Source organism: Achroia grisella, unplaced genomic scaffold, assembly GCF_030625045.1.
Source record: "Achroia grisella isolate CSIRO2021 unplaced genomic scaffold, CSIRO_AGI_Agris_v1 utg869, whole genome shotgun sequence".
In the NCBI taxonomy this organism is placed as follows: Eukaryota; Metazoa; Arthropoda; class Insecta; order Lepidoptera; family Pyralidae; genus Achroia; species Achroia grisella.
In genome coordinates this window covers 306,677-331,810 of record NW_026713049.1, presented here as the reverse complement: position 1 = coordinate 331,810, position 25,134 = coordinate 306,677, and the positions used below count along the sequence as shown (strand labels likewise).

Genomic DNA, 25,134 nt, shown 5'->3' with positions numbered 1-25,134 from the left:
GTTCTCTGGGCGTCATCATTTCTATAGACGTTACATTACGACTGCTTTGCTGGTGAACCCTCTTCATAGCAATTAAGTATTCATCGCAGCACTCCTCGCTTCTTGCTGAATGATCTGATTATTACAGGTGTACATAATTTTTATATTGTATGAAGCACAGTGACAGTACTTTAACTATTTAACCGACTTTGAACGAAAAGTTCGTGAGCTCAAATTTGCGCAACACAAAATAACAGCGAAGTGTCTCATCACACACCGGTGATGGAAAGGGATAAGATACCAAATTAAACTGAGAGACGGTGAAAGGGTAGGTCTCAACGTAATGTCAATAGTTGACAACGCCTGACTGCCTTTTATACATATTTATATATTATGTACCTATATATAACATATAACCCACTTATATACATACTATGAGACCGTCATCAGCATTACGGTGTAGGCCAAATGAGAGTACCCCTTTAATAACAACGCCATGGCGGTGCTAACTTAATGAGTTTTGTATATACTAAGAAATACAAAAAAAATAATTTTCAAAAAGTGAAGAATTTCCGAAACTGTGCAGTAATTCAGAAGTTTACTTTCCTCATAGCTAAATGAATATGTAATAAAATAATATCTTATTAATATTTGTACCGAGTGTAATATTTTTATCGAGCATCTTTATAACATTGGTAAAATACAAATTCTAAAACTGCATTCAACACCTGAAGTTCTAAAGCAATTACGTTGTATGAATAGGTAAATAGAAATATTTACCAAGATGAAGCAAGCTGCTTTTCTTTCTTTCTGGTTTCTTATTGTTATTAGCCATTAACTTGAATTAGATGTAATTACTTCTAAAATATTGTTATCGGGTATAATTAGGTGTTTTATTATTATTATTTGTGTGAATTAATCAGAAGAATAATATAAGTATGTAGACTTGACTTTCAAGACAAATGTACACTTTTTTAAGTTCTTCATTAATGTGTTTTTTGGTCAATAACTAATATTTCTTTGTTTGCATAAAGATATATTCCATTGAGTTTCTTTTGATCGCTTCTGTCAGTTCACCATAGATTATTTTAATAACTGTTTTTATATTTCAAAAATATTTTAGTTACTGCTTGGTAGAAGTAAGTAAATACTGCGTAATTAGAGCGCTGTTGCTTAGCTAATGTTACAATAAAAATTATAATTTGTATATTTTTTATTATTATATAGAAATGACAAAATCCAATATTCCAAAAAAGAACGACAAGCGAATTCATACATTACGTAGTACGAATGAAGAATCTCTTTTAATAAACTCGGTTATTCTGCAACTTAGAAAGTATATATGAACAATTTATGCTTTCTAATATTTATAAAGCGGAAATAAATATAATAATAGATATACTTATTATACCTACTACTTTTTATATACAGTAAAGTATGAGAGGGAGGGATCGGATAAAAATAAGTTTTAATAAATAAATAAATAATTTATTAAACAGGTACATAATAAGTCTATCTTATTATAAATGGTGCGTTACAATATCAAAGAGATGTAGCAATACAGGATCTCCCAAAACTGGAAAACAAAAAATAAGTTCAAATTCACCTACCTTTGTCTATATAGTGGCGACATTAGGACGCACAAATAAAAAAATATTTTTCCTTAATCAAAATGGATTTTACGACACTATAAATAATTATATATGTATATAAAATATTTATGAATACAATTAGGAAAGGTTATACTGATAATGTAATACTCCTTTCTAATTCATCATTACTAAATGGAAACATTCTTTTTAAAACTACGTAGGTGGCAAACAAGCATACGGCCCAGCTGATGGTAAACGGTTACCGTAGCCTATGAATGCTTGAAATATATTTTACCAGAAAAAAAGCATTAGCAAGGCCACCAAATTTGGCGTGACATCATCATTTATAGGCCTAAATTAATTTTTACCCGCAGGATAGGTCTTGTCCCGCTTTCGAGGATTAGTTGACGGTTCATCGCACGGCGGGATGGCTGCTGGCTGGTTGGCTGGTGCGAAGGAAATGGAATACTGCGCGCGAGTAGTATTAAGAATGGGTCCTTGAGTTTTTAGGCCGTTTGGCCCTATTACACTGTAACAGTGCCAATTACCTTACATACGTTTATATGTCCCGTGTTTTAACTGAAATAGTAACTAATACCCGCTTTACCTGAAAAAAAAATGGCATTCAAGTCCCACATGCGTGCATCAACTCATTGCAGTTTCCACGCGAGACAGTCCCGACTGACCGGCACGTGTCAATTAACTCATTCCTTGAGATTGGCAGTAAAATCTAGGGTGCATACAACGTAAGGAGTAAACATGTTGAAATTATAACAAAATTACTCTTACCTAATTCATGTCGACAATATTCTTTAGTTTTTTACTATTAAATTGTTTAATGAAATTTGACATGATAGTGTTAACAAGGGCAGACATAAGGCTATCTTAAAATATAATCTGAAATAAAGGATGAAAGTTTGTCCAGACATGGTCGCGGATAACTAGTTATTTATAAATGTGTAAAAATTATGAGGCCAAGTGTTCTTCTCCTACTTTTACCAAAGTAGACAAATAGAGTGTATTCTAAGTCATCAGCGTGGATCTATCTCACCTGTTTCTGGCGGCAAGCAATTTGTTTCGGTTGAAGGGTACATATACACATATGGTAGTAAAATTACAGGGTATGACACCGCCCTCAGGGCGTAACATGATCACGTGACATCCGTAGTATTGTTCAGGTATCTAGCATACGGGGACAAGTAGTCATCACTTACCATCAGGTAGGCTGACGAAGTTGAAGTTTCGGTGATATTTGATCTATAGATATAAATACTTATATATCTAGACTCTACTTACGCTCATATTGGTAAAATTAGAATCCTTGTAAAAGACGAAGTCGGTAAACCACAACGTAATCACATATTGACATTATTTAAAAAATAAAAAATTATTAAATTCTATCAATGTTCGTATTCTCAAACTGTTGAGCCTGTATGACTTTTATGTTTATAAATCAACCGATTATGTTAAGCTGTTATTTACTTTTTGAAAAGATGTTAAATAGAATAGTATATAAGTGAAGAAAATATAAATACTTTTGAACACATAGTCAATACCAACAACACAACTCATTCACTGCATGAAATTTAAAAAAAATATTAACCACACATACACTCACACACATAATAAGTGGTCAGTATACATATATACATATCACATAAATAACAAGCACTATTAACTAAATCCTTAAAACAGGAATACATTAACTTGAAAGTTAAACAAGTGTTTCATTTCCCAGCCCAGCAATACACTAATTTGGTGTCACAGACTTGAGCCACTGTTCATCATACACATTACATATCCACTAGGTTAAAAAAACTACATCATCATAGGAAATATTCTATTTACAAGTACACACTCACTACACATCACCTAACACTAAAATACACTTCTTAATTGTACACTGTGAACTCTGAATAATCATAATAAATATACACTTAGGCAATTTAAAGAAATTATTCTTATAATCAGCAGATCTATTCAAATTATATTATCCATATATATTATGGAGTTAGGCACAACACTTGCACAAATTAGTGTAAGTACATCACTTAACTAATTTTACAGTCACCCACATCACTATGCACATGTCATATTAGTTTTGAAATAATCTGTAAACAATAAGAAATGTTAAAGAAACTTATGCTAATTATATAACTAACAATTAATAAATTTAATAAGACTGATTTATGCTGCACCACCTCTTACTACTACTATAACCAAGTGGTCCTCCTTCAAGCTTTCTTCAGTCAAGTTGTGGCAAGTTCGTTTCAACAATTCGGTTGAAAATTCACATGGAGGGAATGAGTATAGGACTCCTGTTGCCTCTGTCTCTTTGTTCAACAGAGATATGACTCCAGCTGCTTCTTTTTGCTTCATGTACGACACTAAATTCTTCATAGGTCTGGTTTGAATGCTTGCATCCTCATTTGTAATAGATGCAGTTGAGCCAGCCACCCCTAAGAATATTGCATGTGATGTTGATGTAGCTATACGCTTCTGTACATCATCCAGCTTGGGTTGGTCAAGTCGCAATCTCTGTGTAATTCTTAATTGGTTCTTACCATCCTCATCTTTCATGAGACTGTCAATAATTTCTGAATCACCATCTGTCAAATGGAATTTGGTAGGGAATATGGAGTTTTTAAGAATTAATGCCCCATTCCATACTGTTGTGGCTTTGCGCACAACTTCTGGAAGTGTTCTAGCAGAGGCCAACATTCCACCATTTCTCCTCTGTGACCCATCAGAATCACTATCAGGAGACCGGCGACGTGGTGATCTAGACTGTGATCTGTCTACTCCTGGCTCTCTAGATCCAGAACGGCGTGCACGGGCTCCATATTCATTATCAACAGGTGGCCTCCTCCATTCTTCATCACGGTACTCAGCAGTTCCATGATACATACCTCTGTACATGCCACGTCCACGACCCCTGTGGCCACCCCTGCCCCTATAACCAGGTGCGCCATAACTATAACCATCTTCCCATGTGCCCTCGTACCCTTCATAACCCTCAACGGGCCTACCATCTTCACCTACAGGTGGTGCATAAGACTTGGGTTTAAAAGGTGGTGCATTTCCTACATAAGCAAAGTCAATACGAAGACGTCTGTCAGGCCCACCAAGGGCAAAACCTCTCATTTCTTTAACAGCTGCCTGCGCAGCATCTATTGAATCATATAAAATGTATGCATGGGCTTCACCCTTCACATATTCTATTTTTTTAATAGCTCCAAATCTATCAAATTCCCTTTCTAGTTGTGCCACTGATGTCCAAGGACCAAGCCCACCCACCCAAACACGTGTAGTGGGTGTAGCCTTGCCATAACCTATCTTACATTGGAATTTACCAATATATTGGCCAGAAAGTTCTACCTTTGCCCGATGAGCCATGTCTAATGTTTGATAACGTACAAATGCAAAAGCATTACCTGTCCCTAATGGTGGTCTTTTTATATCAATATCTTCAACAATACCATAGCGACCAAATATACGCCGGAGTTCCTCATCAGATATATATATTTCTAAATTTCCAGCAAAAAGTGTTCGGGTGGCCAGTGGGTCATCTTCTGGCTGTACATGGTGCAAATAGTTAGGAAATTTATCCTTTTTACTCTCCATTTTCTCAAAATGTGGATGATGAGGGCGAGGCATGTATGGGCGTGGCATATAGTGTGGATGTGGAGGATGATGCATGGGTGGTCGATGATGCATTGGGGGTCCATGAGGACCTGGCATTGGATATTCATGCATTGGTGGTCGGAAATCCCTATGGTGAGGTGGAACACTTGGAGGAATACCATAGGCTCTGTCATCTGGTGGTGGCCTACGCCTATCTGCTGGTGACCAAGCATAAGAATAGGAGCGATCATAATCTGGAGGGGTAACACTTCGTGGTCTACTTCTGTACTCTGATCTGACCGGTTCATATACAGGATCTACAATAGCCACTTTATCATATAAAATAATTCTTGGCTTTGCGTGTTTGGCGTCTCTAGCATCTTCAGTACTACGGAAACAAACATATGCAACACGTTCATCCAATTCATGTGAAATCTTAATACTGAAGTCGCCAAATTTCTTATATTCTCTGTACAAAGTATCTTTAACGATTTCATCGGATGCCTTAGGGTGAAGAGCACTGACACAGAGCACCTTATAATATGATCGTGCTGATTCTTCTCTTACACGCGAACGGGCATAATCGTCTCGACGCGGGGAGACGTACCTGCCTCGAGGGCTCGGGGACCGGACTCGGCGCCGCACCCGTTCTGGAGACGCGCGGCCATCCGAGCTGTTATCACACCTCCCTATGCTACTACGCGTTCGCATACTATCCCTTGATAAACTTCTCTTCATGTTGCGAATTTTCACCGTAATTCGATCTCTATCTCTATCACTATGCGGTAATCCAATCATGAAAGCTCAGTTTGATGAACCACTATCTGAAATGCACAACATTACACGTCACTTTAATGTCGCCATGTTCACAAAGATACAATTTCACTGCAACACAAAAGTTTTTATTGTCTTACCACAAGTGAATTATAGTCTCGAGTCTCTTGGATTGTCACTAACTTAACAATTCCACAATAACAACTTTGTAGAAATTATACGAAAACAAAATAAAATAAAACAAATAAGCAAAACTTATTAGTCTTCAAGAAAATGAGGAACAGGACATGATAGACCACAGATACAAATGTACCACAGATACATATCTATATACAATTAATACAATATAGACATTTGTTAATGAGCCCACAGAGTTGATAGATAAATCTACACCTGACGTAATCTGTGGTACTCTACTACGCATAAATATTCTATGGATGACATTACATGACATTGACGTACATTAGAAAAAATTGGTATCGATATGTCATATATCTATACTATATGTTGTTAGTGTTATTATTTATATAGGTGTTACAACTATATTTTTCAAAATATAAACGAGAAAAATAGTAATTATTATTAATTAATTAATGATTCTAAATAGTCTGGTCTGCGTTCTATTCTATACGTACCAACAGTAAACGATCACTATACTTTAAGGTCCGTATCTGGATTTCTGTATACTTTGACCCCAACTCAATGAAGAGATCAGTTACCAGTGCGATTCATTATCATTAAAAATAAAAACGAACTTTGATAATAAATACCTAATGATAGAAAGGTTAATTATAAAGTATTGCGTTTTACATTAATAATTTTGTTATTAATCAATTACTATTTAAAACATAGGTATATACTTAAATGTTTAAAGTTAAATTACTTACACAACAATGGATATATTAGTGAAAGTCAACAACGAGTCTAATGGAAGAGATAAGTTAGCACGGTAATAATTATTTTTTTTACTTTTAAATACCTGCCTTAATTATAATTTTATTTTATTGTTTTATTTAACAATAAAATGTTATTGTTTAAGCTTGGTGCAGTATACAAGTAAACTAGTATGGCATCAATTGGAAACAAGGAATGCCAATAAATATTCTATAGATAGAATTAAAAACTTAGAATCCAATCTTGGAAGTTTCCGGAAAAGTGAGTATTTGACATTACACAATATTTCTACTTTCCTGACACTGGTGGCAAGAACTTCATAACACCAGTTGTAGGTTTTCTATTTTATTGCTGTAAACACACATGTATTCTGAAGAGTAAGAAAACACACTTAAAATTTGTATCTAACATACAAATTACGAGACTTATGAAGCATATGAGGCAATAAAATAAAACTTGAAACTAGATTTATCAAGTTTATGCTGTCATCTACAGTTTTAATCCTAAACAATTTTTTATACTTGTTATATCTCTTTTTTTTTATGTTTCAGTTTTAAGACTTGGGAGGTGCTTAGATGTCTGTTATGCTGCCTTAAATGTTTTACACACTGAAGATCCATTCTTGAGATTTACACTAACTTCAAGCAAAATTGCACAAGCACTATTTCTGTATGCAGATCATATAGTGTGGTTATCAAGAAGTGGATTTCTCAAAACAGACTCAGACAATTGGAATAAAACAGCCAACAGATTCTGGCTCTTATCCATAGTGGCTAACCTTGCCAGAGATTTGTATGAAATACTCCATATCTTGGATTTGAATACAACTGTGTTTTTAAAGCCATCTGAATTTAATGAAACAATAAAAAAATTCAGTTTAAGTGATAGCGCAAAACATGTCTATACAATTTTGAATTGTCATAAAGATGTGTTTATTGATACTTTGAAGAATTCTTGTGACTTGTTTATACCTCTGACTGCTTTAGGTTTTACAAAATTGAGCCCTAGTGCAGTGGGTGCTTTAGGTGCTGTATCGTCTGCTGCAGCTCTATTGACTATTGTTAAACCAATCACAAAATTGGTACCTGCATGATTGTCTTCCAAATCTTATAATTTCTTGTATTCACTATTACATGGTGAAGGATTAATAAAATTATCTTTGATGTACAAGTTCTTTAATTATGTACTAAGGCATATTTGTATATTATTTTTAATTTACTGGCTTTAATTTATACAGAATAATAAATTATTTTGCAAATTTATGTATATATTGATTCCAGTCTTATAACAAGGGAGTTTATAGGGGTTGTTTGTTATTTTTTTTATATGAATGTTTTGTATTTAAATATATTTTATTATATTAAGACAGTATATTTTTGATAACAATTGGTTTTATTTTGTCATAGAAAATTCTACTTCAGTTTTAGTATTTATATTATTTATATATGTATCAAACTTTCATCTCAGCTGAAACCTGCCTTCTTTCGCATTAAAATGTAGCCTATGGGTACATTATAATGCGAAAGTTGGTTCAAAAATTCGTTCTCTTTAGGTCTAGACTATCTGCGTACTAAATTTCATTTAAATCGGTTAAGAAGTTTTAGCGTGAAATCGAGACAGACAGACAAAGCTACTTTCGAATTTATAATATTAGTCATATCAATTCGGTACCCTCGACATGTGAGTCAAACTCACAATAAGAGTTTATGGACTTGATCAGTACATTCAATAGTTATAGTTAATACTAAATATATTCTCGCTACACCGGTACACCCTGTGTATTATATTATATCATTATGGTAATATCGTAACGAATTAACTGTGTACAAAATATACTCGTAGATGTATATCGTCAGTTCATAAACTTTGTTTTAGTGGGGGAAGGTGATTGTTAGTAATTTGGACTGTTGCCCCCATTGCTAGCAATGTACTATCCCAGATTGACCTCCACGGGGAACCGCGTGGAGGTAAACATCATGATAAATTACTGGTGAATTTGTCGCGATGAGCTAACTCTCATGCTCATTTTATCATGCTCCACTAGTATCCCGTCAGCGTAAATCATTAGCGCAGACACGTGTAGATCTAACATTCTATAATCATCCATAAAAAAAAATCATTTTTTTAGTAAAGTTTTTTTTTGGCTATAGGCTAGTGTTGCCTATTATGCCACTGAAAACAGGAAACGATACGGGATAATGGAAAGGGTTAAATTTTGAATATACTCGGAATTAGTGATCATGGGTTTTAAAGTTTAATATTATTATGGGAAATAAAAGACGCAAGAGATTTATAAATTATAGGACTAGGATGAGCTAATAGACATACGATGGATGAAGGAAAAGGAATTTATAATGAGATGAATGTCTCTATAAATGAAGAACAATCGTAAAAGGAGCAGGAAAACACAATATGATTTAGATCACCCACATCACAGATATTATTGTCTTTTATACATAGTTTTGTATACCTGCTAATTTTTTGTAGTTCGTCGTGGGCTCGTCTTGCACGTAAAAGTTCGCCTAAAATTCCCTAAATTTCGACTAGAGTCATTGAATCTAGTTCTTATGAGAACTAGTTCGTTTTTGATAAATAATGAGATATTGTATATTAGCTAGTGTGTAAGGTGTCATTTAGTTTGGACTTTACAAACTGTAAACTCGCAAGTGATATCACTGCTGCTAAATCTGAACTATTCAAATATATTCTCATATCTTGAATATGTGGCGAATTAATTATTATCGGGCGCAAAACCGCTGCCTAGTTACGACAGAAGAATGAAATAACACGCTTGTCATTCGAGACCAAATCACCTTCTTGTATATATACTAATTGTAAATACTTCTATATTATAAATATGTAAATAGTCACGACTGGTTTCTCTTCACCTCCATCTGGTGCTGCTTTTACATGAAAGCAAGGCCCCAACGTAGCCGCTAAAAATAATTCAAACTATTCAAGATTCAAAGTAAGAATATCTTGAAATACTTCAAGATCTATAAAATATTATTATTTTTATTCGAATCGATCTTTCGCTCAATCGAACGAAAGAGCGAAAGATTCGCCAACTAGTTCGCATACTATTACTTCGGTACAACTGGTACCACTCGTCAGAACTAGTTCGTCCGCGAACTACACAACACTGATTTAATTGTCATTTATATTATTATATTATAAATTTTCTTTAATTGAAATAAATTCTTATATATACTTATGGCTCGAAAAATATCAGATACAGCAAGAAAGTTTTTAATGTTAGGTCAATGCGTACCTACTGTTAAACAAAATGCTACTAAAATTAGAGTAAAGAGGTTAGAATTGGACGAAAATTTATTGATGGTTTGTATCCTTTTAATATACTAAATAGTTTGAAATTATTCACAATATAAATTAGGACTTTATAGGTAATAAATGCCTTTTCGGTTATATTCATGGGTCTACATTTTCTTGTTACTAATAAATTCAATTCCTTATTACAGTACTTTAGAAACGACGAATTTTATTACTGCCATGATCCTGATAAGATATGCAAGACTGGAGATATTGTACTCATACAGGCTTTACCACAGAAGCTAACAAAGCTCATAACGCACCAAGTAAAAGAAGTGGTGTATCCCTTTGGTGATGTTACAGACCCAGTCACTGGGAAGAAGGTTGCCAAAGAGAGGTATAGAGAAGACATCGAGAGGGAAGCAGAATTATATGGAAAAACGAATTCTACATTTGATTTCAATAAAGCACCTCCAAGAGGTTGGCAGGATGGGAAAAAGGATTTCACATCTAAGCCTACTTACACCAAATTTCATGTTTTTGATGAAAATGATCCTTATGCCATATAATATATTTATATTAGTTGTAGTTTAGTGTAATTTTATGAATAAGATTATTATATAGATCAAATTTGAATATTGTTTAATTGCTTCCTTTCAGGTATATAAGAATTATATTGAGTAATTTTTATCACATAATTGACAAGGAATAACTGTGATCCTTACCAATAGCAATAAAAAAGTACTGATAGAATGCAATTATTCTTCCATATAGTAACTAATGTAAATAATACAATAGAGTATATATATAACTTGAAAGTAATGTAGTACAATAACCTTACGTTATACAGTCACTTGTATTTTTACAAAAAGAAAATAGACTATTATATTATGGGAATTTTGTACCTCATTAATACTGTAATTGTTATGCGTTTTAATAATTTCATTGCCAATTTTGCAATACTAAGACAATTCTGTCTCTAAATATATAACACAAAGTATCAGTTTTTGTCTTTTTCTCTACTGCTAAACGTAATTTTTTCTCTGGAGGTTTGTCACACATAACAATCATGTAGGCAAACCCATTGTAGGGTTGAGAGGGCCAGGGGGGATCCACCTGGAAGCCATTCTAGTTAATTAATATTATTATAGTACTAATTGACTGGCAATAAAACACAACATTCCACCAAAGAGCATTTTTATTTCGCCGTGGGCATAATGTGCCAGTTTGTCGTCGCCATCAGTCCTGCGCTAGGAATTCTCTCTCCAGCGCAGCACCCATGAGGTTCCAGGAGCTGTCGTCATCAGTTTCGTCTGGTGGCTCAACATCTGAGGGAGGTGAGGTTCGGCGTGGACGTTTGCGAGAGCGTGGTTCATCTAGATAAAAGATTAGAACATATATAGAATGAATTAAAAATTTTATTAATTAAAAAATATCAAAATTTGATTGCGATAAGTGAATTACCTATGTATGTTTAATAAACCTATAAATATACTAATTCAATTGATATCAACAAATAATTATACATAGGAATGTTTCTTTTCATATATGTATATTTATCTAAAAGACCGTAGTACGTTGAAAACATAGATTTGAGTATTACTTGTATACATATACATATATGTAAAAATATATGTCAGTAATGAATCCCTTATTTATATATTAACTTATAAAGATATAAAAATGAAGAATACCTTAAATGTAGTGTAGACTATTTCAGTAAAAATTTTTTTTATATAAATAAAAAAGACTGACTTTCTTGTGAAGTAAACACTGATATAGAACAAAAAATTAATATGAGAGATTGCCATGTCCAATTCAAAATATACTGAGCAAAATCTGGACATGTCAAATAGATCACCACAACATTCACAGTCTCAATAAAGTCACTATTTGGTATAATAGTTATGATAGTATGTTATGTATTCTGAAGATTTAAAATATTTACCTGTATCTGAATCACTGGAACCTACATCTTGTAAATCTTGTAACCTAAAAATAAAATAAATGAAATTAAACTTATTTACCGTTTCTTACAACAATACAAGACAAATAATACCCAATATTAGCTAAATGAATATACAGTTATTGAATCAATATATTAAACTTTTTATATAGACTGACCTATCTTGTGAGCTGTCTTCTGTTTCAACAGTTAGAAGTCTATCTTCTGGAGGATTCTCTTCATCATCTAAATCATCTTCTTTCGGCTGTGATTCATCTGAAGAACTTTCGTCTGATTCATTGAAGATGTCTTCTACCTAAAATTAAAGAGTAGTATTATTCTTTTTAATTCGTCTTGATCATTAATGAAATTGCCATTATTATATAGGATATTATGGAATGTTGACCATACACCTTTTAAGTTATGCTGATTTCTTTAAAAAAAATTACTCTATTCCAATTTTATTTATTTATAACAGACTAGATACCAGATTCCATTCTAAATAAGTATTTCAATCAATTCACACTACACTAAGGTGGGAGGTGGAAGCATTGTTTTATAATATGTTTAGATAAATTGTATAAAAATTGAAACTTGTAACTTAAACAATAAATTCAGGGGCTGATATAGTCCTGACTGTGTACATGATACTACACACTATACATAGCTACAGTTACAGAAAGAAATCTATGTGCTGTCTGTGGGCATTTTTTATTTAAATATATACATATTGTACACAGTAAATTCGCAGTAATCGCAATGAGCATGACTTGGGTGGACACTCGATTATCAGTTCCCACACTCAAAAGATCTGCTAATAGCACCAGGATTGATAGAGAAAAAAAAATTGTAACCAACTACCTCTCGGTCCATATCAGCGATATCATCACTGGAAAAGGAGAGTAGGGGGTTGAGCGTGTCCATGAACCGTCCGGAGGGGGTCCGCCTGCGGAGCGCGGCGGGCGGCGCGGCGGCGGCGGCGGGCGCGGGCGCGGGCGGCGGGCTGCTGCAGTGCGCCGGCGGCCGCCGCGAGCTGCTCTGTGGACACATACGACATTACTCACACTAAAACTGAACGAACATACACCTTGTGTCTACACATCATCCGCATACATATGAAGAACTGTAGATCGGCGTTTGCCAAACTTTTTAGCGACATACCCGATGGTTGAGTGGCAGAAAATACTTCAAGGTGTTAAGTCCGCCATATGCATCTATTTTTGTGCATTATGGTTTGAATGATGCATCTTGGCATTTCTAAAACTCTTAAGTCCAGATGCTCTTTGGGGGAGGGGAGGAGGGGGGGGGGGGGGCTCCTCCCTCCCCCAAAGAGCATCTGTAACACTGATGTTGATGCTTACAATAATAATCATTCTTATTAATAGAATTTAGAAGAAATAATTGAGGCAATTCAGTTTATAACTTAGAGGGGGCAGTGAATCCACCCTCTCTGCTATTCTGTTACAGCCTTAAGTAACCATTTAAGTTCAAAACTGTCTTCTACTAACCAAAAAATATACAATTTTGACAATAACATAACAAAATTACTAACTAATAACTACAAAGATTACATTCACACACATGAATATAAACAAAATAAAAGTAAGTAGTAGTTTACTATACCTGGCTGCCTCTTTGTAAAGGGTATAATCTTTCATCAACCCTCTCCCATCGTTCGGCACAGGTCCACAACCAATCTGGTGTAACTACATGCAATTTATTAGCTTTTCCTTCACCTAGACGTCTACTAGCATTTACTTTTGCGGTACCTGTAATAAGTTTAGACGTTTTTATTACAAAATTACTTATTATTTACATAAAATAATGAAGTGGTACAAGTATTGTTGAAATATTTTAATTGCAAATACATCAAATGTTATTATTATAGATCACTTCATCACATAGATTGTTTAAATATTTTATTATATTATTTTCAATGAAGAAGTAGCCTGTTAGATAAGGACAAAGGTTCAGTTCCATAGGTTCATTAGCCATTTTACATTGTTATGAACAATATGAAGAGGTATATTTAATAATTTATGGATAGTTTCATATTCACCAAGTGTAGCTAATTTATAAATATGGCATGAAACCAGAAAATAGTATGTGGTATTTACCTGCTCTCACTGCAACTAAGTGTGTAGTGTTATCAGTGTAATCTTGTGTGACATCTGCCCCTAAACTCTTTGCCACCAAATAGGCTCTTGAAGTCTCTAATCTCTGGTGGGTCGGCACCAGGCCACTGAAAACTAGACTGACACCAGTTAGGACTTTGTTTTTCACTTGGGGTATGACTGTTTTTAAGTCAGGTATCTGTTTGTTTTCTGTCTTATCATATAAATCATAAAAGTGTCTGGAAAAAATAAAACTTATTAATACCAACATTTTAAATATACTGCAAATATATGACTGAAACACAAGAAAATAATGTATATTTTAAATCTACTTCACTAAATCTTGTGTAAAAAAGTAATCATCAATATTTAGCAACAATACATCCTAACAAAACCACAAATATAGTTAAATTGGGAGTATGTACCTCTTTTAATTCAGCATAAAAACAATGAAATAGTTTTTTCAGCCAGTATATAAAAAAATATTGTAACTGATTAAAAAAAAACAATAATAAAAAAAATATGTAGCAGTTGAGTTTCTTGTCAGTTTTTTTCAACTGAAGTATCTGATAGTGATTTAAAATTATGACTTGGAAAGTGGCAGGATGATATGAATAAATAATTTCGACTTTTACATGTTTTAACAAATATTACACATATTAAAAATATATTATATAGATGCACTTACTTATGTATTCTTTTAAGTATATCCTCCAAATATATTAAGTAGTCATCTGTATCTTCCATTTCTATTTGACCATCTGCTGTTTCTACCCATCGAGGCTCAGCTCCATCATTAACTTTTTCACCTTCTTCCTCAGTTCCATCATTCTTCTCATCATTAAGTTTATTTTTGTCTTTACTAAGTATTTTACCATTGCCACCATCATTTTCAATGGCATCCTTTTGTTCTTTTATATCTACAACACCGTCTTTTTGTTCTGGCTCTGGATCTAAAGTAGGCATTTGATGTATCACTGGTACTTGTGAACCATTCTTACCACTAATTAATTTTGTTTTTTCATCCACTAAAATTAAATTACCAATTATAAAAATGTTAAGTTTTATCAAATTTAACAACAAGTTGCAATTATTTAAGAGTAGAAATATAGGGTTAGTTACAAAGGCTGTAATTAGACAAAAGCCAGGTAGAATAGTCATAAAACTTATTCAATTTAATAATAAACTGAATCCGTTACATGGCTATTTTACATATAATGAAAGGAGAATACTGCAAATAATTTTTCTATTTTTCATATCAAAGTAATTATGACACTAATAGGAATGTTTCAAAAGTTATTATTTGATTTTCCACTTTTCTTATTAGAGATATTTGTTAGGTTCTATGAATATATATCATTTCAGGCTAGAAGATGTCCACAAAAAAAATCGAGTCACCTTCTATGAATATTGTCACTGGCTTTTGGCTTGGTATACATTAAAGCACACCTCATGCATTTGTAGTCCTCGTATCTGTCTTTCTTTTAATGCTCAACAAAAGAAAGTCTTCAGAAGGGCAATATTTTATTTATGGATTTTTTGTGGAGTTGCATATAAAATGAATATTGCAACTCGTATCCGAATCCAACTTTAAGACAATTTATACATTAATTGTTTGGAAGTGTCTTTTACATGTAATTAATTACCAGGTAATTTGATTTAGCTAGGTACCATTGGAAATTTATGATTTGTTAATTTAGTAACCTAACACAGTGGGAAAGAAACAGGAGTAGCGGAAAATTGTATTACCAGTTAAATAAGTGCGTGTCACTTTTGTCCATGTGTTGTAAATACAATGCATAGGGACAAAACAGTATATAGTCATTTCATTTTCAAATGATTATCAATATCCAAACCTAAATAGTATGTATATATTATATGGTATGTAAAATGAAGGTATCATTGATAATGTTCTTCTCCATATCTATATTTATAATCACATATTAGGCACTTACCCAGTGGAGGAGGTGCATTAATGTCTCCAGTTGATTGGAAAAATGAGTAGGGCCTCACATGTATTAAGTTGGTAGCATGCCTCCATACATCTTCTCTGTCATCTATTATGCACACCATGTTATCTCCACATGGAAATAACGCTCTGAAATATGTAGTATGTTAAAATATAATAGGTATGTAAGTTGCTATACATGGTTGCAATACACACAAAAAAGCAAATATTAATATTAGATTCAAAATAAAACTAAAACTTACTTTAAATTAGCAGATTTTGTCCTAGGATCAAAACATTCGTCTCTGGACAATATTCTATGTGAAAAATATTTTTTCTCTGGGTCTAGTAAATCTGCTATTGCATGGGCGTACTGTCTAGCACCAAATGTGCAGACATGAAGTTCATAGTTTTTGGATGCAGACTCCAGAAATTCTTTTGTACGTGGCCGAAATCTTGTGTGACACCAGCGTCCAGGACCTCCAGGGCAACGTAGAAAGAAATGTAATACACCCTGAAATGTTGAGTTCAGAAAAATTTACATTTCTTATAGTGTAATCTTTAAACAAACATTATCTGATATGGTGATATGGTAACTAATTTTAAGGACAGTCTCTTACATTTAATATTATGAAATGAATGATTAAGATTACAATTACATAGCAAATACAAGTTCACCATGTAACTTTGCTAAAAATTGGTAAACTTCTAGCTAAGATATAATAAAAAATTGTTGACATTATGACATTACCTTTAAATTAGGAGGGATATTATCGTTGGTTGTGTGTATAAGTGTTTGATCTAAATCAACTAGTAGCACTAGTTTCCTGTCCTTCAAAAGACGATCTGCATCTTCACGACCTAATTTTTGTGCCAACTCCTCTGACACCTGGAAATTATACATACAACATATTATAGCTTGTATGAAACAAATATATATAAATAATCAAGAGAACATATATCAGAAGTGTGACTTAAAGAAATAATTTATATCTTAAATAAAAATTATGTTATTACCTTCAATTCAGGTACAGAATGAACCATAGGTACAACAGCCACTTCTCGTTTTGGACCATCGTCCGTACGTAAGTCGGCTCCGCATTCGGCACACATTTCTTTCATAACTGTTGGATGGCGACATTCTTCTATTTCCGCAATAGGTATTCTGTAATAAACAATTTAATATAATTTAATTATTACATAGTTTGTTTACTTTTTTAAAATTGTTTATAATCGTAGGTTGATCGATACAAATTTTGATTTTTGCCGCGCAAATTATATAACAAATGGCAACGTCAAATGACATTGTATGTAGTTAGTACAAAGGGAGTACTTATTTTTAATGATTTTGAACATCAACAACTTCTAATTATGAAAACATAGGGACCAGTTAACAAAAATATTCATAATATCACTAACCCGGGTTCTGCGATGTCTCCTTCTTTCACTTTGATCGATGAGATAGTACCAGCGCGAAGGGCTTTATATTTCTTCAATTCATTGATATTGCCCGACGAATCACTGTATAAAAATAAAATTTGACCTTGTGATACAAATGCACCTTGTTTTATTTTCCACTTCACTACTTTTACAGGCTTTTCAGTTGGAACAAAAATAGGCATAGTTTTGTCGGCCATTTTGAACGGATATTGCGCGTAATTAAAATGAACATCGGCATGTTATTGGCTCGTTGTTGATATTTTTGGCGGTATCGTAAAAACAGCCAATAGAATTAAAGGAACTCGTGAAACAAATGTAATAGAAAACAATTCTTCCGGAAATGCGTCATAAAGAGATAAACAATTTTGGTAACGTCGCTCTGTTCGGATACATCCACAAAATATGAAATGACTGATACTAAGCGTCATAAAATTGCAATGCCTCCGATGCATGTTTTTGATAGTTTAAGGTTTCGTGGTTTCGAAATTTTATGTACATTGCGTATTTACTTAAAAGCGTAACACCTGTTTAATTTAATAATTAATTAAACAATAAATATTTAATCAATTACATATATTAAGCGCAATCAAGCAATAGGATATATCAGTTTGACAATATAATCTTTGATGTCTGACGATGGATTGATTGACATCTCAAGTCACGTATGACTGACAGCTATTACTACAACAAAACAATTTAATTCGTATCAGTGGCTAACGCTAACGAGTTTTCTATTCCTTCCTTTAATTATTATTTTGATTTCTTTAATTTCATTTAGAATTTAATGAGAATAATTAATTGTAAATATGACGGAAGAAAATATTACAGTGAGCGACAACTCAGATACAGATGAAGGCGGAACTCAAGAACTCCGTGGTCATTTGAGTAAATGGACAAACTATATTCACGGTTGGCAGGACAGATTTATTGTTTTGAAGGATTCTACATTGTCCTATTACAAAAGCGAGTTGGAGAGTAATCTTGGATGCCGAGGTGCCTTATGCTTGAAAAAAGCTAAAGTTAAGGTATGGGGTACATGAAGAATGTTTATAGAATACCACGACAGTTAAAACAATTTCCTTGTTTTTATTTTAATAATAATATAATACCGCAGATTATCATGTTGTTATACAACCAATAGCGTGAGGCAAATTATAATCCTAATTGACCTTGATTAGTTTTTATATACAAGTATTTGTATTGGAATGCATGTTTCAGCCACATGAATTTGATGACTGTAGATTCGATGTATCTGTAAATGATTGCGTCTGGTATCTCAGAGCTTCCAATCCTGAAGAGAAGCAACAATGGATAGATGTTTTGGAATCATTCAAAGTGAGTATTCCTTTTTTAAAATAAATAATATGCATTAATGATAAGATGAGCAAAGTACAAACTCTGAACTGTTTTTTTATGATCACAACTCAATGAGATAAAATGAGTCATCACTGTTTTATTAGATATTCAGTTTCAATTGGCTGCAAGGCCATCGTTTGTGGATAATCATTTGTTTCATTGAAATATTGCTTATGTATTAATATAATTTCAAGAAAGACCTTGTACTAGGTTTTGTGTTAAATATTACATACGAAATGTGCAATTTTATTTTAATTGTATATAGATAGATAGATATATAGTTTATTTGTTTGTTACTATATAGGTTTAATATGTCATTTTGACTGTGCTTTAATTATAATTGCTTTAAGATTAGGTATAATTTAAGATTTTGTTTCACAACTGATCACAATTTTAGTAATATTAGGGATAAATTGATTAAACTACAAAACTTTTTAAAATCAGTATGTTTTTAGGGACCTTGCTATTACTAGCATGCATAAAAACATGTACTATTTATTATAAATATAAACTGTACTGCTGTATTTACCAGTATGTTGTACAATATTGACTATTTATTTGTTATTGTTACACATATGATGGGGTAATCCTATTATAATCAATCTATAGAAACTAAAACCCTATAAATCCTTTTTGCCTATTGGAGTTTTAAACTTATGGTGAAATATGTTTCTTTAACAAGCCATTACAATATATACATTTATTTTAATCACTTTATTTTTTAAAAGTGAATACCTAGAAATCTACTATAAAAATTAGTGTCTTGTCAAAATCCTTATAATTTTTTGGAAAAAGGTAGTAAATGTTTACATAAAATGTTATTTTGAATAATTTATAAGCACAAACGTAAAAGTCATAATGATTTATTAAAAATTGATAATTATAATCAGTTCTCATAAAAAAAAGGTAATAAAAGTAATCTTATCTGGATATGTATGGGATTATTATACTTTATTATAAAATACTAATGTTATGTTTTATTCTGTGTAAGATTATTTCTAGTTGAAAAATTCTGCATTCTTAGGTATTCAACATTTTTTTATAAAAAAACTACTTGCTTGATCTGTGTACATTGTTATCATGTAGTGTTATTGGTATTTTAGAATTAATTTAGGTAGCTTTAAATAAATACATAACTGTTATTGTTTTTGTTTCAAATAGGTGGAATCGGGATATGGCACAAGTTCAGACAGCAGTTCCAATGGAGGTGGCTTGCGGAGGCATGGATCAGTTACATCTTTGCAGTCTACCGGCTCTCATGGTTATTATAATTTTATTGTTATCTAACAGTAATAGTTACATCTTTGGTCACTCAATTAGAAAACCTTATATCATGTTATATAAATAGACATATAGTATCAGACATTTAATTGTTATTGAGCAGTATTTATATTCAGTTAATTGTTACTACATCACATCACATTTTCACTTGATGTGTGTACTGTCTTAGTCACACATCATAAATAATGTTTGAGTATTTCAGTGTTTCCGAAAAACTCATCAAATATATTAATCTGATAAACGGTGGTAGGTTCACCCCCAGACGCCCTGGTTTTAAATATAGCATTCACCATAATATTTGTATTTGATATAGATATGCTGATAACGGTTAGATTATCATATTTCATAATATGTGAGGACAAAACTTCTGTTCTGGATGAAATTATTTGATACTTGTTACGGCTCATAATGGCAACAGAGGGGAAGGGGAGAAGGAACTACCTAACTAGCTAGGACTTGTCCGCTTAACTTCCACACTGTTCCCTCTGATAAACAATCCCGATAAAGTTGTAGTGAATAATTTATTAATTATAATAACAACAACATCTAATTATTTTGCAGGACGTACCGCTCGCAGACTCACGGAAAAGATTCAAGAGGTGGATACATACACCGAGTTGCTGTCAAAACAAACTGTACAGTTGCAACGGTACTTTGACAAGTGTGTTGCTGCATACCCTCAAATTAGTGATGACACTACTGAACCAATAGATGCTGTGAAATTGGCTGATGGTAAATATAGATTTATAAAATTTTTCTTTTGCATGTGCTTTATTGAAATCAAAATAACTTTAGTAGGTAGTCACACCTACTAAAGTGATACTACACTACTACTTCTATGACACAAAATTAGACATCACTTGTCAGTATGATGTGTTTTACTCATAGATTAAACTTAAAGAAAAGAATAAAGATTACATATTTAATATATTCTATTAGCAGATTATTTAATAATGGTGACTTTGTTATGTACCATCTCAGGGCGTCTTCTGCGTGGTTTCCCCTGGAAACCTTTCGGGTTATTCCTTAGTTAATTCTCTAGGGGAAGACCAAGGCACTGCTAGATCAACACAATTTTGTTCCAATTTTTTTGATACAAATCAAGAATTAAAAAAAATTATGGAAGATCGTGGAAAATGACAAGAACTCTACCGACAAGCTCTTAATGAATTAATGTAAAGAAAGGGCATGATAGGCTAATTGACCTGGCTTCATGCTCTATTTCATCATCCTTCATTTTCTTCTTTGTCATCCTTTACTATCCAACAGCATGTATCATTATTATGGAGACCTGTACAATACTCATAATTCTTTAAAAAGAAAATATAATCACTGTAAATGATATTGTATTGGTACAGTATAGTACAGTAATTATTGTTTATCACAGAATCATTAACGTCATTTACTAATAAATAGATTTATACTATTACACACAGTGCGTAATATTAATGCAAAAGATTGATATATCCTAGATATATAATTAGCATAATAAATTCGCTACATTAACGGAAACTAGCACCAATAAGCTAATGAAGTTTTTCGCAAATATGCCTCATAGTTCTACTTGTTATCTAATTAATGTATCTTAATTATAATGTTTGTGTAGTTGTGTACATTTCAAAATTCCTAGCAGTAACAATACTGTATTTTTTTAATGGATATTAATGGAATGGCACATCCGCCTTGGTTAACGGTTTATGCAGGCATAACACAGTAAAGGATAATAAGATGAGCATCAGTTTAGGCAGTCAGCCGATCTTGATAAATTTACTAAGAATTTACTATGATGGTTTCCAAGGGAGAGACCTTATCAAGGTTGACCTAACAGGGTATATTGCTAGAAAAAGGGTCATTATAAACAATTTCCTTCCTGCCTATACTAATTTTAATGAGTTATAATTATTATATACACTAGCTCCATATATATATATTGTTCCGATGGTAATGTCCACAGAGCCTTATTAATATGCTACCATATTAAATGGATCTAATATCTTTGTCAGTTAATTGATTACGCTCTTGTGTGTATACGTTTTTTTAATGAATAGTAATGGAGTGGTGCATTCGTCTGTGTCTGACTAATAATACCTATAAATGACACCAAATATTAGTATAACAAGTGTTAAATACTAACTATTTAGTGGTAGTTAAATGGGTAAAGTTAACCGTAGATTTTGCCAAGGAAGTTAATGTTTTTTTTTAATATAAAATTATTTGAAATCTTGCTAGTAGTTACGAGTATGTATTAGTACATGCTCTGATTTTACATTGTTTTATATACTATTAGCGAACCGCCCCGATTACTCTCGGATGCATTTCAAATATTTACATTTGTTGGCTTTAGTGTACCTACTATAATACGCATATATCATTAATAGATTTGAATAATAAATAGAGTGATTCAAAAGGAAGGATATATAATCCTTCCTTTTGAATCACTATTTATTATTGAAAACTGCATTAAAATCCATTTTGTAATAAAAGAACTCAAGTACAAGTACAACAGCGACGGCGACTTTATTTTATACATACATAAACATAGCAAACAAATATCTTTACGTATAGTATATGAAAGATATTCGATTATGTAAGAAGACTCTGAAAAAACAGGCTGGTAACTAGTATGCCTATATAAACATCATAATGTATACGTCGTCATGTGTTGCCAGTAGTACTCTCATGCGTTGCCATTTAGCGGGTCATGTAGTCTGCATTCGATAATTTCACTGCCATCTCTCATCCTTCAACTGAAACGTATTGAGCTTGCTGTTGTTAATTCCGTATTTCTTGTAATTACATAGTGTGTAAATACATTCGTTACCTATGTTTAAGTGATTTCATCTTTTACAGGTAACGATCTGTCACTGCATGCAGGTGAGATTCGAGCTACGAGTGCATCATTTCGAGCGACATGTGGTGCTACAATCGCTACTTTGAACCATTGCACAGAGCTACTGCGCAGGCGGGAGAAGCAAGCCAGGCAGGCCGAGGAGTTGTATATGTAATTTAGTCATTTCATTTCATTCCATTTCATTTTAATCATTTCTTTTTTACAATGCTTATCATTATACAGGTTGAGCCGTAAAGGGTGTTATTGGGAATTAAATTTACGTTCAGTTATTTGTTTGTCAAATATGTAAAATTATAAATAGTATAGTATCGGCAAAAGGTATATCAATTTAGTTGCAATATACTCATGAAGGTGAACAAGATATAAAGTGGAGAACTTTTCATACTAAATTGATCATCTGCAGTTTGGATAAATATTTTAAAATTTCCATTTTGTTTAGGGGTAACTTCTTTGATGTCATGAAAACTATCACTGGTCTATATTCTTGGGTTTCTAGTTCTGGAGTCTTACACTATTTTAAATATCGAAGTCCCATATAAAGTTTTTTTTTTCTTACAAAAACATGGTATTTATTTTATTATGTCTCCTTTAAATTTGTAATACATTTATACAATAGGTTGTGGAAGGAAGTTTTCTTAGTTACGCAATTCTGATTTTGAAGAATTATTTATTATTTTGTCCATTATAATGATACTTATGTATTATTGACTAAGCATAGAGAGATTATGTATAAAAAATATGTATGTATCTATGTTTGAAGTAGGTAGGTACAAAAATATTCTCATATGCTGAAAATGAAAGCAAATGAAATTAAACTTAAACTTCTCATATTTTTGGTTCGTTCGAAGTAGCAACAAGCAAGTTTATAAAAAACTAAAACATATTGAATTGTTCTCAGATCTATTTTATTTTATTACTTTAACATTTTAAAATATTTTATTATTTTTACGTTTACTATAATGTTTTTTGTAGGGCATTGAAAAATCAGCTGACTGAAGCAAGATTGGCATCTAAACCGGGACCTGATCATGAGGTAAGTGTTATTTTTAGGTAAAAATATTACTTTTTTATAGTAATAAATTCAGGATTTGTTTTTTTTTGTACTCAGATTTAAAAAAATACTCATATTACTATTTGCCGATGGATTGATTATTGTTACGATCAAGCAGTCATTGTGTGCAACACTAACTATTGTATAAAATACTGAAATAGAAAATGATCGAATTTTTAACAAAATCTGTGAAGAACCATAGGTATACTTTATTGACACATTGTAAACAAAAGGAATAAGAATAGAAATAGAATAGAAAATCATTTATTCAAATAAACTTACATTGAAGCACTTTTGAATAGTCATTACATTTTTTAATCTACCACTCGTTCGGAAAGCTGTCTCATCACAAGAAGAACGAGCAAGAAACTTGCGTGTTGCTCTTTTAAATAATTTATTATTACTTTACATTTTTAAGTTTAAGTGTGTGAATACAAACCACCAATTAGCACTAATTCTATTAAATACTCAAATAGAAATAATATTGAATATATAACCAACTGGTTAAACAATTAATAAGAGGAAATCAGTCATAGTGATTAGAGCAGATCAGTCCCTACAAGCAGCACTCGTTCACGAGTATGACGGATGGGCCAGCGATCACTAGGCTCGACCCGGCCCACCACGCCGCCACATGTCTGGACATTTTAGTGAGCATGACTACTCAAAACACTAGACTACGTCAAAGCTACTTACAATTGCTATCTGATAGTTATAGTATTCACATTTTACATAAGAATGCATGCGGCAATCAATACAAAAACCGCTACGCTTTCATATTTCTAAAATCAATCAATTAAATCAAGAAAGCAATGAGAAAATTAAATTATAACGTTGTATGCTAATAAACTAGTTATTTACTTGATGTTGTCGTCTATGAATTCGTCTATCCTGTAATAGGCTTTCTTACACAAAAATTGTTTAATATAGGATTTGAATTGCCTCTCTGTCATATTTAGTGCAGATTCTGGCAGTTTATTATAAAATCTTACGCAATTACCATAGAATGAATTAC

The 25,134-nt window shown here is 32.5% G+C and overlaps 5 protein-coding genes across 6 annotated transcripts in view; 3 read left to right on the top strand and 2 right to left on the bottom strand.

The window, feature by feature from the left end:
* Window positions 1-3,566: 3,566 nt before the first annotated feature.
* LOC131852891 (RNA-binding protein spenito-like) lies at window positions 3,567-6,197 on the bottom strand. The gene is made up of 2 exons (XM_059203630.1): window positions 6,110-6,197; window positions 3,567-6,019 (listed from the first exon to the last, which is right to left on the bottom strand). Exon 2 carries the CDS (start codon window positions 5,991-5,993, stop codon window positions 3,759-3,761), a length of 2,235 nt encoding a protein of 744 aa, XP_059059613.1. The 5' UTR covers window positions 5,994-6,019; window positions 6,110-6,197; the 3' UTR covers window positions 3,567-3,758.
* A 249-nt stretch (window positions 6,198-6,446) lies between these two features.
* Window positions 6,447-8,228, top strand: LOC131852927 (peroxisomal membrane protein 11B). 2 transcript variants are annotated; one of them, XM_059203679.1, is made up of 4 exons: window positions 6,447-6,632; window positions 6,822-6,918; window positions 7,009-7,124; window positions 7,415-8,228. In XM_059203679.1, exons 2-4 carry the CDS (start codon window positions 6,863-6,865, stop codon window positions 7,954-7,956), a joined length of 714 nt encoding a protein of 237 aa, XP_059059662.1. In that variant the 5' UTR covers window positions 6,447-6,632; window positions 6,822-6,862; the 3' UTR covers window positions 7,957-8,228. The 2 variants fall into 2 exon arrangements, with proteins under 2 accessions (XP_059059662.1, XP_059059661.1); XM_059203678.1 differs by having other exon boundaries at window positions 6,447-6,918.
* Window positions 8,229-9,994: 1,766 nt separating this feature from the next.
* LOC131852934 (small ribosomal subunit protein uS17m) lies at window positions 9,995-10,980 on the top strand. The gene is made up of 2 exons (XM_059203687.1): window positions 9,995-10,202; window positions 10,343-10,980. Exons 1-2 carry the CDS (start codon window positions 10,077-10,079, stop codon window positions 10,700-10,702), a joined length of 486 nt encoding a protein of 161 aa, XP_059059670.1. The 5' UTR covers window positions 9,995-10,076; the 3' UTR covers window positions 10,703-10,980.
* Window positions 10,981-11,319: 339 nt separating this feature from the next.
* On the bottom strand, window positions 11,320-17,947 carry LOC131852892 (RNA polymerase II subunit A C-terminal domain phosphatase). Its single transcript, XM_059203633.1, has 12 exons — window positions 17,560-17,947; window positions 17,158-17,305; window positions 16,892-17,029; window positions 16,404-16,654; window positions 16,148-16,290; window positions 14,881-15,220; window positions 14,196-14,431; window positions 13,702-13,847; window positions 12,940-13,116; window positions 12,258-12,394; window positions 12,082-12,125; window positions 11,320-11,509 (listed from the first exon to the last, which is right to left on the bottom strand). Exons 1-12 carry the CDS (start codon window positions 17,775-17,777, stop codon window positions 11,373-11,375), a joined length of 2,115 nt encoding a protein of 704 aa, XP_059059616.1. The 5' UTR covers window positions 17,778-17,947; the 3' UTR covers window positions 11,320-11,372.
* Window positions 17,948-18,280: 333 nt separating this feature from the next.
* Window positions 18,281-25,134, top strand: part of LOC131852904 (ceramide transfer protein) — a 29,961-nt gene continuing 23,107 nt past the window's right edge. The window contains exons 1-6 of the mRNA XM_059203651.1: window positions 18,281-18,605; window positions 18,799-18,915; window positions 20,098-20,197; window positions 20,779-20,949; window positions 23,068-23,218; window positions 24,041-24,101. Coding sequence (XP_059059634.1) covers window positions 18,387-18,605; window positions 18,799-18,915; window positions 20,098-20,197; window positions 20,779-20,949; window positions 23,068-23,218; window positions 24,041-24,101 — 819 coding nt within the window. The 5' untranslated portion in view covers window positions 18,281-18,386. The remainder of the gene's footprint in view (window positions 18,606-18,798; window positions 18,916-20,097; window positions 20,198-20,778; window positions 20,950-23,067; window positions 23,219-24,040; window positions 24,102-25,134) is intronic.